The following is a 15295-nucleotide window of genomic DNA, read 5'->3' on the forward strand; positions in this document are numbered from 1 at the left end:
AAAACATACCCCATCACCACCAAAGACACCCTATGGGTGTCTTTCCCTCCATCTCCAAAGCCGGGCCACTATCACTCATCACACCATCCTGCCTCTAAGCTTGGCGTGTTTGCTAACACTCAGGGTGTCACAGATTGTCAAGTGCCTGCACGATTCCCACGTTAAGTGGCCAAAGGAGCCTCGAGAGCCAGGGAGTTGCACCTGAGAAGAAGAGGACGGCCTCAGTGACACCCAGGGGATGGACGCTGCTGCCCAGCCACAGGACAGGGGCCTTGGTGGGATTCCTGAGCCCCTGACCTCTGGGATGCAGGAGCAGCGCTGGTGCCCCAAGGTAGGTGGCACCAGGTGGCCCGCTCTGGCCCGAAGAAGTCTTCAAAGAAAGTGGAGCTCCCAAACAAAACATGCCCTCCCTTGAGGGCTAAGCATGTCTGATCTCAATTAAGCACAGACGGGAGGGCACTGAGCTCCCCACCTACATCTCCCTTCACATCAACCAGAACAGCTTTGCTAATTTACTTTGCAAACCCCAATGCAGGCTCCTCTCAGTCCCTGAGGGCTCCAGAAGCCACAAGTGCTAAAGCCCAGAAGCTACTAATCTGACCCTTCCTCACCGGAGTTCCTCGGGGCTACTTCTCTCTCCCCCCTGCAGGCAAGAACCGGTGCTCAGCAGATCACCTGAGAAGGTTACTCAGGATCAAACCGACCCTCCCATCACCACAGGGATTGGAACGATACAGATAAAAATCCAGAAGCTGCGGACACTGATGGGAAAGATGTCCTTCCTGTCACCTCACGAGGGAAACTGGGTTCTCCCAGGAGGGAAACTGGATTCTCCTGGGAGAACGATCTGGAACCTGCCAACTCCCTCTCCATCTCTGGGATAAGCCACCACCTACCTTTCTACCTCTTTTTGTCTCTTCCCTCCCTCCACACCACCCCCAACCGCAGCCTTGGGAGGAAATAGGACAATCCCTGGGAAAACCAGACAGAGGAACCTGTGCAGGGCACGGCGAAGGGGGCTCTTCCCCAGTGGAAGGGAACTTTAATCAGATAAAAGACTCTGAATGCACGGGGGAAAGAACACAACATGTTTCAGAGGTGTCATGTCTGTAACTGGAGGCAGGAGCGTCAAGAGGGAGTTCATTTACTCAGGTAACAGCAGAGGGCATTCACAGATCCTAAAACCCTCCAGCTTTTCCTCAAGGGAAGAGGGGGAAATGGTCAAGGTAGTGTTTAACTGCCACATTTTCAAAAAGTGAATTCATATAGCCTTTTGGCTCAGCTATCTGGAGACAGTCTTTAAAAACCTACTAGTCTGGGCTTTGAGAAGAAGCCATACAGTATTTGTTGGGAAACAACCCAACTGCTGAGGGACCCCAGGTTCAAATTGTTGTCATCAAGAAAGGGTTTTCCTTTTACTTCCATGGAAGCCACTCGGTGAGAACAGGCTCTCCCTTCTCCCAGATTCGGGGGGAGAAGAGGGGCCGGCTGCACCTTAAAAAGTGCACAGATTCCCTCCCTCCGCCGCCCCCACTCTCCCCACCCTACCCATGACAGGTCCTGCTCTTGGACTCATCAGCCAGAATTTTTTTTGTTTTTTTAAGAAAAGTAAATCCATCTTGCTCACAGTCCCTTCGGGAAGAGTTGAGAAAGCAAAGACTTCAACTCAGCAGGAAATGGAATGAGCTGTTCTGTCTTTTGATACATGCAAACTAATCCCCTAGAGAGAGACGTGGAAAGGGAGGGTAATTAATTCTTTGGTCTCTGGTTCACTGCAGAATACCCTTGGTCAGTTTTGGCTCTCTCCTATTTTGGCGTGGGGGTTATTTTCCTTTCTTCTTTTAAAAACTAAAATATTCCCCAAAAGGGTGAGGGGATGGGAAATGTTTTAACAACTGAACCTTAGCCAACAGAGCCCAAACTCCCAATGTCCACTCTTCATCTTTTAGGTTTCTGCCGAGGGCTTGTGACGCGGCTGTCTTTTGTCATTTGACTGCCAGTTGGGGCAGGGCGCGAAGAGGACAGGCCGGTGGGACAGGTTCAGTCCAGGAAGCGCTGGCAGGCCTTCTTCCAGCGGCAGGCCGTGCACCACTGGTCCCGGTGCTCGATGCCATACACTTTCCGGCACTTCTTAGCCTCCCCGCGGGCTTTCCTGTCATAAAAGAGTCAGGAGGGTACAGACATGCCCTCATGGTTAAGACCTGGGGCGCAGCTGGAGGAGCAAAAGCCTCTCCCCACCCAAGTGCGTCCCTGGGCCGCCTCCCCCACTGCAGGGAATGAACCCCGAACTCCAGAGACTCGGGCGGTGGGCTTGCAGCAGGCAGGGTGGGGACGGATGCCAGGAGGGTGGCCTCGGGAGCCAACCATCTTACTCACCTGGCACTGCTCTGGGCCCGAGGTGGAGAAGTAACAATCAGGTGAGATTTCACTGCGGGTGGTGGCTGCTGGGGCTCGCTGAAGCTTAGCGACCGGCTCCGGACCTGGGCGCAGAGAGAGAGGCTGTCAGCGCAGGGCGGGACTGGAGGGCAGGACTGAAAGGGGAGAGAACCATGCCACTGGACCATCAGCCACACCTGCCAAGCCCTTCTTGGAAGCCTTCTCTGGTAAGATCCTCCAGGTGAAGATGGGCAGGGGCCCGGCAGGGAGGAGTGCAGGCAGAGTGGGGGTGGGCCTTCAAGTCACACTTTCCACAAAACAGGCGCCTTGGGCAGGGGAGCCCCCTGACCTGCCCACCCAGCGGCTGCTCCTGGCTGACTTCCATGGAGTCACATGTGGAGAACAAAGGAGGGCCCAGAATGCCTCAGTGGTGGACCTTCAGGCACTCAGGTTCCACAGTGTCTCCTAGGAGACACTGAAGACTACCACCCACCAAGGGCGGCTCAGAAGGACTTCGGGTTGATTTTAGTTCAGCAACCTAAGGCCACGGCCCACCGCATGCAGGGCCCCGACAAGCTCCCATCCAGCTTCCCTACATTCTCTACCTTCTTCTCCTCTGCCCACTAAAACCTTAACAAGCACCCACAGATGCCCAGGGTTCAGCAGGGCACTGACCCCAGACTGCTTGATCTGGGTTCTCTACACACACCCGCCTTGCGCCTCCTAAGAGGGGCTGTGAGCTGCTGGGGAGTGCAAAGCAAGGGAAGAGTGCATGAGGCCTTCAAGAAGTTTGGGTGCTGGAGGCACGTGGTGGGGGGAATGGCCTCAGGCTTGCTCTGGGGTCCCCAATGGGCTCAGAAACAAGCATACTCACCGGAGAGAGGGAGGAGGCCGTGGAGGGGGCAGCAGCCCAGCTAATACTGGTGTAGATGTGTGGAGACACAGGGATCTGGAAGGACGGCAGGGCCTGTCAGAGACAAGAGCAGGTCAGGCTGGGGCCACTCGGGCAGAGCTCGAGTCCACCTGCACTCCCTGTAACTTCACGGGCCACAGCAGAGCATGGGCCTCCAAGCGGACGATACCAGGATGCACCTGAACCCTCTGCCCAAGAAAGAGAGAGAGAGCAGCAAGCCCAAGTCCGTGAGCTATTCTTCTTAGTCCCAGCCTCCAAGTGTTTTTTTGGATTCCTCTCAGAGTGGGTCTTTGTGCCAGCCTCAGACTGAATCATCAGCATGGACTAACGTCTCCAACCGCTCACCTACCAAGAACATGGTACAGGCAGGCGCCCAGAGGAAGTCCGCACGCCTCCTGAGTCCGAAGCTTATGGTGTCCCCAGGCAGCCACCGGAAGGAGCAACATGCTGCCGGGCGCCCAGGTTTAGGTCTGCTCCTAAAAGCCCCAGCCGCCCTCTCAAGGTCCCAGCTCGACGGTCAGCCAGCTGTGCAAAGGGGCCCCTGACCCTAGCCACAAGTGAACTAGCCCAGCAGCCACTCGTTCTAATGAGAAGGAGAGCTGGCCCATCGTGTGAAGGCTGATTGAAAGCATGGCTTTTTTTTTTAAGATTTTATTTATTTGTATCAGAGAGAGAGAACAAGCAGGCATGTGGCAGGCAGAGTCAGAGAGAGAAGCAGGCTCCCTGCTGAGCAAGGAGCCCGATGTAGGCCTAGATCCAAGGACCCTGGGATCATGACCCGAGCCGAAGGCAGCAGCTTAACTGACTGAGCCACCCAGGCGCCCCAAAAGCATGGCTTTTTAATTACTAACTTGTAAGTCAGCCTAGAGTCTGATAAAACCAAGCTGTAGGCAGAAAAGGGTATTTTTTAATGGCACAAAGCAAGCTGTGCGTCCACTGAGTCCCAGCTATGTGTGTGTCATAAAGGTCACCATACGTGTCACCTCTCTGTGACAATGTGCCCACCCACACAGGCACAACAGCTTGGTTCTTCCTGAACCCAGGAATCTCTCCTGCCTCTCATAAGGTACTCTATTTATTATAATTAATTAGACTCATTCATTTCTCTCTCCGGCTAAACCATGCACTTCACAAGGTCTGGGACTATGTCTTATTCTATTTGAAAAGGTAAGCCCAATGCTTATCACACATCAGGTATTCAAAAAAAAATGGAATCCGGACTGTTTGTTAACATCACACCATTTTAGGAGCTAGGGATTTACTGTGGGAACTCCAACTACATGACTCCATCCCCTTGTATAACTAGTGATGTAACAACTCCCCAGTTCAAGTCCATCGACCTGGCTACTCAGGCATTCAGCCAGATTTCAGGTCATAGTCACGACAGCCACCAATGGAGAACTCTGGAACTCCCACATTTACTGAGTGTGAAGTCATTTTCCTTTTCTTCTTTGTAGAAGCTAGAGACTGGCCATTTAGACAAAGGCCTCTGCCTCGACCCTGGCGGTCAGTGGCCTGTGATCAGACTGGCCAGTGACAGGTCAGACACAGAACAGCTTCCCGGCCATGAGGCCGAGCTCCCCGTGTGCCCCAGCCCCACACCTGGTACGCGTGATCAGCCTGAATGTGCCAGAAGGAGCCAGGAGCTGACTTGCTGAGAGCACCAGAGGGTAGGTAAGACTCTAGGCCAGGGTGTTCTGGGCCTGAGGACTGGGTTTTTGCAGGAGGTGGTGGAAGGAGTGCGAGGGGCGGGCTGGTCATGCCAGGGGCGGGAGCTGGGTCGGCTGTGGTGGCACCAGCAGCAGCAGCTTCCTCCTTCATCTGCACCTCTGTGTAGTAGAAATCCTCCTCCCGCTTGAACTGGTCCGAGTCCACGGTGTCTCTGTGAGGGAGGGAGACATGGGGATGGTCACTTCAGACGCAGCAGCCCAAGAGGGAGGAGTGCTTGCTCAGGCAGACCCAACCAAGTCAGGGAAGGAACCCACAGCTGATGCGGCATCCCAGAGGAGCGCCCTGTTCTTCCTGACACATAAGGCTCCCCGTCTCGCAGGACGCGTAGACACCTCTCGTCCTGCAACAGTCAGTCATCTGGCTCTGCCACGGGGCCTCTCTGGGCCCCCGGCCCCTGCATGTGGTCACACTCTGTCCTCAAGGGACAGAGTCCCTATGGGTCTGTTTCCACTGCCATGAGCAGGCCAGGCTCCCGAAGTCAGAGCTAAGGGAACCCCGGCTCCCTGGCGGGAAGCAGCTGTGGAGCCCACAGTGAAGTCTCACCAAATTACCCAATCTCTACCCAGACCTAAAACCGCCTGCTTCCTAAGGTAAGGCGGGAAGACACGTCCACAAGATGGACATAGCTCCCTCCCTAGAAGAGCATCACCATTCACTGTGAGAGGGGGACCCTTCCTTCCCAGCAAAGATCTCTTTCCATCAGGCTATTCTGCCAGGCATGGGGGTGAGGGACAGGCACCAGGTGCTGTTCTTAGCAATGGTCTTGGAACTGTTCTTGGCTGTGGGTCACAGGGAACCAGCAAGGCAGAGGAACACCTGAGGGCATCCCCAGGCAAGCAGGCCAACACCTACCCCAGGTGGAGGGCCTTGACATGTCGTTTGATGCCCACAATCGAGCGCAGAACTTTGCCACAGTTTGGCCACAGGCACTTGTACATCACCTTCACGGAGTTCTAGGAGAAAGGGAGTTGGAAGTGTCGGAAGAGGCCCCTCATCCTCACCCTGTGGGGATGTCGGCCACCCTCAAACAGAACCCAGCAAAAGGCTCTAGGGAAGGGATTCTCTGGTACCAGAGGTCGGACAGGCAGAGGCAGAGAGCCAGGAGCCAGAAGGAGACAGTCCTGGGGTCAGCAGCAGCACTGGGTCTGGGGGGTCGGGAGGAAGTGGCGGTAAGACCCCCACTAGTGGCCCCGGCACACATGTCCTGTAGGAGGGCCACGAACAAGGCAGGGATCACAGCAGGGCTGAGAAGGGATAGGTACAACAGAGGAGGAGTGTGCCCCGCGGGCATCACAAGGGAACACAGGAGCAAAGGGAAATGAAAAGGGGCCTGCACCTGAGACCAGAGGACCTGTGGGGCCCGCCCCTCCACAGCCGGCCCCTAGCTGCGGTCCACCCCGTGCCGCCCCACCACATACCTTTCTTTTGCGTGGAGCCGGTTCATCCAACAGGAAAGCATCTGGGTCGGTCTCAAACCCATTATCTGTCTGGGGAGAACCAAAGGCATCCCCCAAATACTTGGGGCTGGCCTGGGGGTGGGGAGGCGAGGGAGTAGAAAGGCCGCTGCCAGCACTCCAGTGCCCACTGGTGGTGCTGCTGCCGCTGTCAGACACGTCGCCGCTCTCCTTCCACGGGTCCCCGGCAGCTCGCGCAGCTGACCAGAGAGAACACAGACAGTGGTCACACGTGAGGCCCAGGTCGGGCCTCGGCCCAGTTCTGTCTACGCCAGATCCCAATCAACAGCCCCCGTCGGAGACCATGAAATTCGAGTCTGGAGTCTGGGTTCCTGAATCCAATTCCAGGCTCTGGCTCTGCCACTCCATGGGGGACACAGCGGACCCCCCAAAACCTCTCTTTTCTGAGCTTCCATGAAGTTGCCCTGCTCTGTTGCTAGTGGCCATTTCCTACCATAGCCACACTGGTAATCATTAACCAACAGACACACAGCAACTTTGTTTTGCAGATTATTAATAGAAAGACCTAATTAAAATTAAAATGTATCTCTCGGGGTGCCTGGGTGGCTCGGTGGTTTAGGCCACTGCCTTCGGCTCGGGTCATGATCTCAGGGTCCTGGGATCGAGTCCCGCATCGGGCTCTCTGCTCGGCGGGGAGCCTGCTTCCCTCTCACTGTCTCTGCTTGCCTCTCTGCCTGCTTGTGATCTCTCTCTGTCAAATAAATAAAATCTTTAAAAAATAAAATAAAATAAAATAAAATGTATCTCTCACTTTGTATGTTAAAAAAAAAAAAAAACAAAACAAGCAGGGGAAGAGCAGGAGGAGGGGTGTGGGGAGGGGAAAACCAACTCTGAGAGTAACTCAGAATGATTGCCAGCTCACCGGGAGGCCCTTCCAGCCTCACCTCACCACACCACCCTGCACCTGCCGCCCTGCACCCAGCACTGAGTCTGCAGAGGGACACGGGCGAAATTCTCAGCCTCCACGTGGCCTGTCCCCAGGCTACTCTAGGCCCAACCCAGACTCTCCCTGCCAAGGCTATAAATCCGGATTGACAGGACAGGAGAATCTGAAATGCTGATATATGGAAATCACAAGGGCAGCAGGGGAAAGGCTGTGACATGTGTAGGTACACGGACCACGTCCTCCAAAGCCCCAGCTGCCAACACGGGAGGTATCCTACGGAGCTGCCCAACCTCAGGTTCTGAGATCGACTACCACATCCCCTGGGGCCAGGTCAAAAATCCTACTGCTTTTCTCTCATCCTGTTCCAGATTCCCAAAGGCTTCTAGGCTCATCCAGACATCTGAAATAGACTCTCAGCATTACGTGTCTCCAACACAGGCTCTCCTCCATGTGAGGAGAAGCCCACCCAAACAGAATAGGATGGAGGAACTCTTCCTTCCCCAAGTATTGCTGTTAAGTCTCAAAGCTAGGACTTCTTAACCCCCAGTTTCAACACATACACGTAAAGGCTTAACACACGGTAGACCTTTGGGGCGCCTAGGTGGCAGTCCGTTAAGTGTCTGACTCTCAGTTTCGGTTCAGATCATGATCTCAGGTTTCAGGGACAAAGCCCCACATTGGGCTCCAGGCTCAACAGGGAGTCTGCCTGAGATTCTCTGTCTCCCTCTTCCTCAGCCCCTTCCCACCACCGAGCTCACTCTCTTTCTCGCTCTCTAAAATAAGTAAATCATAAGGGAAAGAAAAAAAACAGGGTAGCCCTTTGGGAAAGAGCTCAGGAGCCACCAACAGGCCAACGGGTCCAGGGCCCACACATGTCTACTCAGGAAACCTACGAGGGAAAGAAGGGTCAGGGAGTGGAATACTATGTTAGGTGAGATCAGAGTTCTAGCGAGAAAGGGTAGGTCCAACAGCAGGCCAACCGCACAATACAGCTGCCTTCCACAGAGGAACCGTTCAAATGGCTCAAATGCTGAAAACTGGCCAACTAACTTACAAAGGAAGAAAAGAAGAAAACAAAACATTTAATATCATAAATTGATCTATAAGACAAACAGAAATGACTCTTCCGTAGATCAGTAAGATCTTCTAGGGCAAGGTTAACAGAATATTCTATCCCATGAAAACAAAGTGCTCTGCCACAAATGCATAGCGGTGAGGGTCTACAGTGAATTTCTAAGAGATAGTTGTCATTTCCTTGGTTCTTCACACACACACACACACACAGCCCTAATACACACAACAGAGATAATAATACAGACAACGGAGAAAACAGGTGGTTTCTGTGCAAACAGTATCCGTGACCACAGCAAGGTACAGACCTCACCTTGCAGAAGACATCAGTATCATTAGCTGCCAAGAAAGCCTTACTTTCTCCACTAATTTCAACCACAGGATCCGAAATATACTGTCGTGGGAAAAAATCTTTAACAGACGATTAAAAATGCTGGTAGAACAGGGACCTAAGAAATCAGGGTCAGGTGTATCATCAGTCGGGGTGCGTGCATATGTTGGTGTCCAACTGTGTGTGATCACATATGTTTATGTACCATACACACAGATACACACACGCACACCCTGATGGGACCTGGAGTCACTGATTTTCTTTCCCTATATGACACTTTCTGACCTTCCTGAAGTTGACAAACCTCCTGGATCTCCTAAGCTTGTAAATTTCGTGAACATGTAAAACTGACTCCTCCCGCCCCCATTCTGCTTGTGCAGCTCCCAAGCACTAACGGAGCAGGTGTGCAATGCTGCCTTGTGCCACTCGTGCTGGCTGAAGGCCACGACTCACTCCAGCAGCCTCAGCACTGACCACAGGCTCTGGGTGAAGAAGAGTAAGCCTGCCTCGTTGCTCCTTTAAATTTACCTTCATCCAGGGCATTTCCTTATGAAGGACACCTGCAAAGGCCACTTTCCTCCTGGCATGTGCTCTGAGCAAACACATATGTTCCCCTAAGCTTCTAAGCAGCTCGCAATTCAGTTAGATGTCCCCAGTGGAGACAAAGTTATTCCCTGGGAGTAAGTTAGGCCAGCCCTATAATGAATTTCGAAAGGAAATTCAGGTTCACTACCGGTCTTGTCAAAAGACTAGCATCCAGCAACCCTTCTTCCTCCCGTGTTATCGATAGTGTATTTTAGGCATCAAGCCAGAAGGTTTTCTTTCAATTGAGAGATTTGCTGTGAAGTCGTACTATTGCTTTGCATTAACCAATTTGATTTGTTAGACTTCAGCTCGTGCATTCCGGGTCCTTGGCCTATAGGCCCGCACTGATTTACAAGGCTGAAGTAGGCACTTGGAATGGGGGCGTGAATCTTCTGAGGCCACTAGGGGACCATTTGGTAAGCTTCCCCTTCGTGAACTAAATATTTCTTGACTGGCCTTGTTCAGGCCCCCACCAAAGTGCCTCACTCACTTACTCCCATAGAAGAACTTACTCCAGTGGCCAGTGTGGCTCTGCCTCGGGCTCAATCATCTTCACAATGCACCAGGAAACTCCTCCCCAGCTGAGGAAGCTGAAGAAAAAGAATGGAAGCAGCTAACTCAATGTCACTCAGCCAGTGTGAGGAGCCAGTGAGGAGACACCCCAGCAATCCTACAATGGGCTGGTCCAAGCAGAGGCAGCAAGGGGCGGGCTTGCGCCACACCCAGTAGCCACCAGGGGGCCCCCTTCCTCACCCGAGAAGTTGGTCTCGGCCCCAGGAGGGCTCTGCACGACGGGGCTGCAGGACAGGGACGTCAGCACCATGGCCGCCATCATCTCATCCATTTCCACCGCGTCCGACTTCCTGGATTCAAGTGGGTGAGTGCCAAAGGTTACTTCCTGACACAACGGGGCGCGTGATGGGTTCACTTCTGGACTGTCCCCTCCATACCCCCACTCCAATCAGCCAGTGTGCGTGCTAAATAAAGCATGAAGGTCTCTCCTCATTCTTCATGAAAAATACCCATGCAGAATTGCGTATCTGCTGTCAGTCAACCCCAGTGCAAGCAGGTCGGTCCCAGGCCACTGTGGACACCGAGAGGCATCTCCATTCTCCCCTAAATTCATGTCAGACCTCTCACTGGGACTTAAAGTCGGGAACTTTATTTGGGGGAAAAAAGAGCTGACAATATAAAATCAACCACGGGCATAAAAGATGCCTGCTGGAATTCAAAAGCACCAAAACTACCTTCCTTGGGGCGCCTGGGTGGCTCAGTGGGTTAAGCCGCTGCCTTCAGCTCAGGTCATGATCTCAGGGATCCCTGGGATCGAGTCCCGCATCGGGCTCTCTGCTCGGCAGGGAGCCTGCTTTCCTCTCTCTCTCTCTCTCTGCTTGCCTCTCTGCCTACTTGTGATCTCTCTCTCTCTCTCGCTGTCAAATAAATAAATAAAATCTTTAAAAAACAAAACAAACAAAAAAAAAACTACCTTCCTTTCCCCATCTTCTATTTAAAGAGGGAGCAATTATACTAGCCATTTCCTTTCCCCTCCCCTGAGAAAAATGATGACGTATTCTGACAGCTTCTGAACCTAGTACACAACCCAGTGAGCAAGTACACCAGAAACATTAAAATAAATCTCCTGGTGCAAATCTCAATGCTTTTGCCAGCAGAGTTCTGTAAAATTTTACATACAATTTTTTAAAATCCACATAAAGTTACATTACGTGGGAAGTAAACTCAGAGCTATCTATAGGTTACTGCTAAAGTACGAAAAGTTACTCTGAAATAAATTTCTAGGTGGCTCAACTATTTCAAAGGATTGTATGAATTACTTCTTCACTGTTCAGATCCACTGAAATATGCGACTGAGTCTGAAGCAGTTAAACCAAGACTAGTAATAGATTAAACAAATTAGTGTCCCCTTTTTGTGTGATCTCTGAGTATTTATTTCCACAGAAGAAGAGCAAAACAATTTGTCAGCTGAATTCACAATCAACAACTACTGCTCTGGTCTGGTCTGAGGACCGGGATGCACGGTTCAGCAGTATCCACAGACAAACACAGGAGGGGTGGAACGGGACCTAACTGCTTGCACAACCTCTAGAGAAGGCAATCTCCACTGGCAGATTTTCCTTCTTGGTCTTAGAAGATCAATGTACACCTGAGTACCTAGAAGCTATAGATATAGTCTCAGGGAAAACTGTATCATACAATTCTAAAGCAATATATACATTCTTCACTCATCAATGGTTTTGAGTACCTAAGCCAGGGGTCAGCAATCTGTGGGGTGTGGGCCAAATGCTCCACTGCCTGTTTTTACGTGGCTCGCAAGCAAAGAATGGCACGATTTTTACATAGTTTTAAAAATCAAAAGAATTCTCTTGATACGTGACACATGGAAATTATATAAAATGACACTCTGAGTGTCCATAAGTGACGCTTTATTGGGGCATAACCATACCTCATGTTTACATATCATCTATGGATGCACTGACACGGCCGCAGCAGAGCTGAGCAGGTGGGACCAAGACTATTTAGCTCATAAAGCAACATGATTTTCTGCCTGGCCCACTCAGAACAAGTCTTCAGACTCCTGACCGAAGCCATTTTTTCCTGTCTTTCATCATGAAAAACTACTAAATTTAATTTAAGGATGAAAGGGAGCCATAATAGCCCTTAGCCACACCAAAGATGTACCACCCATACTAGAGTTACAGAAGAAAAGATGCTGTTCTGGGGTTGTTGTTGTTTAAAGGATGCTCCCCTCTCTGTATCTTGTCCAGTATCTTGATAACTAGACACCCAGGACTTTCACATTCCTTCTCCATTACAAGTGAGCCCATAACCCCATACCCCACCACCCATGTGACTTTCAGAGCCCAGGTGCTCCCACACAAACCTCTTTGGGACATCAATGTTTCTGGAGACAGGCCTGTAGGCTGGTACTGGGGTTCCTGGCTCCAGAGGAGGTGCCTGGGGCACAGAGCCCTGGGCCTCCGCCAGCCACACCTCCTCCGCCTTACAGCAGATTTGTAGCTTCTGATCCGAAAGCCAGACCGTCACCTTATCCTCTGCCCAACTATGCTGCTCCACCAGTCCTGTGCACTCTTGACCCCCATACCACACGTAAACCTGCAGGGGAGAAAAAGAGCAACCAGTGGTCAGTATGCAGCGGTTTTGCTACCACTTGCCCCCAATGCTAAGAGCCAGGATCCACCTGCTACAGACTGTGTCTCTGACTCATTTTTAATGCAAGCAGCTGTTCCTAGGTGCCTGCTTCCCACCTGAGCACCAAAATGAGCCACAGTGGATCAGTTTCTCCCCAAACGGATCCTTATATAAACTCTCTAGATAGAGCAAACATGCCAGTTTCTGGACTTTTCTCTGATCTTGGAATATGTTTACAATTAAAATTAAGGTGTTAACATCTTGAAATAGACTGTTACAATCATAGATGTTTTCTCTAAGTTCCATGGTAACCAGAGAGAAAAAAACCTCTAGTAGATACACAAAAGAGAAAGAGAAAGGAATCAAAGCATAGGACTACAAAAAAACAAACAAAATCAACAACTCACAAGGGAAGACAAGAAAGGAAGAAAGAACAAAGGAACTACAAAACAATGAGAAAACAAATGACAAAAGAGAAGTCCTTACCTATCAATAATTACTTTAAATGTAAATGGATTAAATTCTTAACCAAATTAACTTTTGAAATACGTATCCATCCTCCTGAAGACTTGCTCTGTCTTGCCCTTGAAGTTCTATATATCTGCTGCCTGTATGTATCCCCAACTATGACCTTGAACTGATCAACCCTGCATTTTTTCCCTTCAAAGAATTCTAAGTCTAACTGGGGACAAGTTGGTAGGGGTGGAGAAGTGGGCCAACCGCTCTCAAGGGGTGCCTAGCAGTTGGCAGGTCACTTTTTTTTTTTTTTTTTTAAAGATTTTATTTATTTATTTGACAGAGAGATCACAAGTAGGCAGAGAGGCAGGCAGAGAGAGAGGAGGAAGCAGGCTCCCTTCCCAGCAGAGAGTCCGATGCAGGGCTCGATCCCAGGACCCTGAGATCATGACCTGAGCCGAAGGCAGCGGCTTAATCCACTGAGCCACCCAGGCGCCCCAGCAGGTCACCTTCTATCATGGGAAGAGAGCCCTGGACAACACAAGCATCAGCAGGAGAGAGAAGGTAGAGTCTCTATTTCTGGGCCCTTGAGAAGGCAATGCACTTGGACCCAGTGATTACATCAGGTACAGGGGATGACTGGGCCCTGCCGTAAGGAGAGGGACCACCGGAAAAGGAAACAACAAACATCATTGTGACTAAATACATTTGCCTCTTGAAAATGTCTAAGGGGAAATCAAAGATGCAATATTATCTGTCTCTTACACGCCTAAGATTCTTGTTTTGTCAAGCTGGAAATGGAGGGAGACTGAGAAACAGAGCCTTTGCTGTGCTTTGAACTGAGGCTTTGAGTAGGCCTAACTTCAAAATAACAGATGCCAGACAGCACTGTCATGGAGGAGCCCTGGGTCTACTAATCGTGGCTCATTCTGGGGCACCTGGGTGGCTCAGTGGGTTAAAGCCTCTGCCTTCAGCTCAGGTCATGATCCCAAGGTCCTGGGATTGAGCCCCATATCAGGCTCTCTGCTCAGCAGGGAGCCTGCTTCCTCCTCTCTCTCTCTCTCTGCCAGCCTCTCTGCCTACTTGTGGTCTCTGCCTGCCAAATAAATAAATAAAATCTTTAAAAAATAAAAAATTTTAAAAAATGGCTCATTCTCTAGGGAAGTCTATTGCCCAGGGGCCCACAGGACTGCAAGTAAAAGGTCTGTGCACAAACTGGTGCCTGGGAGTTTCTGGTCTGCCACTCAGGGCACTGCTGGCAGCCCCAAGGAGATTACACACCTGTCCACATGGGGGTTCAACCTACCTTCTGCCCAGGCTGAAAGGCCACTTGCTGGAGGCCTGAGGTGCCAGGAGCCTTGAGGATTTCCTTGGGCTGCTCCTGGCAGGAAGTGTCCTTGGAGGCCAGGAAGGGCTGGGGAGCCGCCCCTTCCAGCAGCTCAGTCTGAGGCTCTGAGGGTGGGGCAGTCCCAGGGGGCCCCAACACGCGTGCTCCCAGGAGGGACCGCTTCCCAAGGCGCCGGGACAGCACGCTGGCCATGCTGCTGCCTTTCCTGGGGAGGCAAAGGGGACAGAGGATCCTTTATTCATTATCTGGAGGAATCAGGAAGTTCTCCGTACAACCCCTTGCATGCAGCAGGCATCTGCAAGCATCTGTTAAAGTAGATGAAACAGTTTAAAGCAGCTTCTACAGTTCCTTTTCTTTTTACACAAGTAAGAGCCATTCCCAGTAGGACATTTAGAAAATACTAAAAAGCACAAAGAAAAACAAATTACTCAAGATGCCACCTCCCAGAGATCCCCGATTTTTCTACAGAACGTTCCACGCCTTCTTCAATATATACATTTACATACTTCTATTTCTACAAAAAGGGGATCGTGGTTAGGTAAACTGAATTCTCACTAAAAAGCTTCTGTAGGTTTTACCCTATCACTGAACATTATTCAATAAAAACAAAAACAAAACCACACTGTGTTTTACTAAGCAGGTGCATCACTGCTAACTTAACCCTTTATTATTGTCCCTGAGGGCTGGATCCCCTGTGCTGCTGTCTCATCTGCTCTGCCTGCAGCGAGCATCATCTGAGCTCAACCTCTGCACACACACACACCAAAGATGCTTCCTTAGGTCAGGTTCCTATATATGGCATCGCTAAGTCAGAGCACAAGGACATCTGCCAGAGACTTGCAGACTCCCCAGCTTAGCTGGCTTCAAAGTTGCAGAGCCACAGAAATGAAACGCTAACTCTCCTCTCCTCCTTTTACACTTGAAGAAACTAACGCGGAGAGCGTAAGAGACTTGT

The 15295-nt window shown here is 51.0% G+C and overlaps 1 protein-coding gene across 5 annotated transcripts in view; it reads right to left on the reverse strand.

Annotated features, from left to right (window-relative positions):
* Nucleotides 1-521: 521 nt before the first annotated feature.
* The window catches only part of ZNF395 (zinc finger protein 395), a 52420-nt gene continuing 37646 nt past the window's right edge, over nucleotides 522-15295 (reverse strand). For all 5 annotated transcript variants that reach the window (XM_045997713.1, XM_045997711.1, XM_045997710.1 and 2 more), the window contains exons 2-10: nucleotides 14299-14545; nucleotides 12268-12500; nucleotides 10122-10231; nucleotides 6439-6674; nucleotides 5873-5973; nucleotides 4892-5171; nucleotides 3251-3343; nucleotides 2377-2480; nucleotides 522-2152 (exon numbers count right to left, since the gene is read on the reverse strand). In XM_045997713.1, the coding sequence (XP_045853669.1) occupies nucleotides 2041-2152; nucleotides 2377-2480; nucleotides 3251-3343; nucleotides 4892-5171; nucleotides 5873-5973; nucleotides 6439-6674; nucleotides 10122-10231; nucleotides 12268-12500; nucleotides 14299-14532 (1503 nt within the window). In that variant the 5' untranslated portion in view covers nucleotides 14533-14545 and the 3' untranslated portion in view covers nucleotides 522-2040. The remainder of the gene's footprint in view (nucleotides 2153-2376; nucleotides 2481-3250; nucleotides 3344-4891; nucleotides 5172-5872; nucleotides 5974-6438; nucleotides 6675-10121; nucleotides 10232-12267; nucleotides 12501-14298; nucleotides 14546-15295) is intronic.

This window comes from Meles meles, chromosome 2 (assembly GCF_922984935.1).
Source record: "Meles meles chromosome 2, mMelMel3.1 paternal haplotype, whole genome shotgun sequence".
Classification (NCBI taxonomy): domain Eukaryota; kingdom Metazoa; phylum Chordata; class Mammalia; order Carnivora; family Mustelidae; genus Meles; species Meles meles.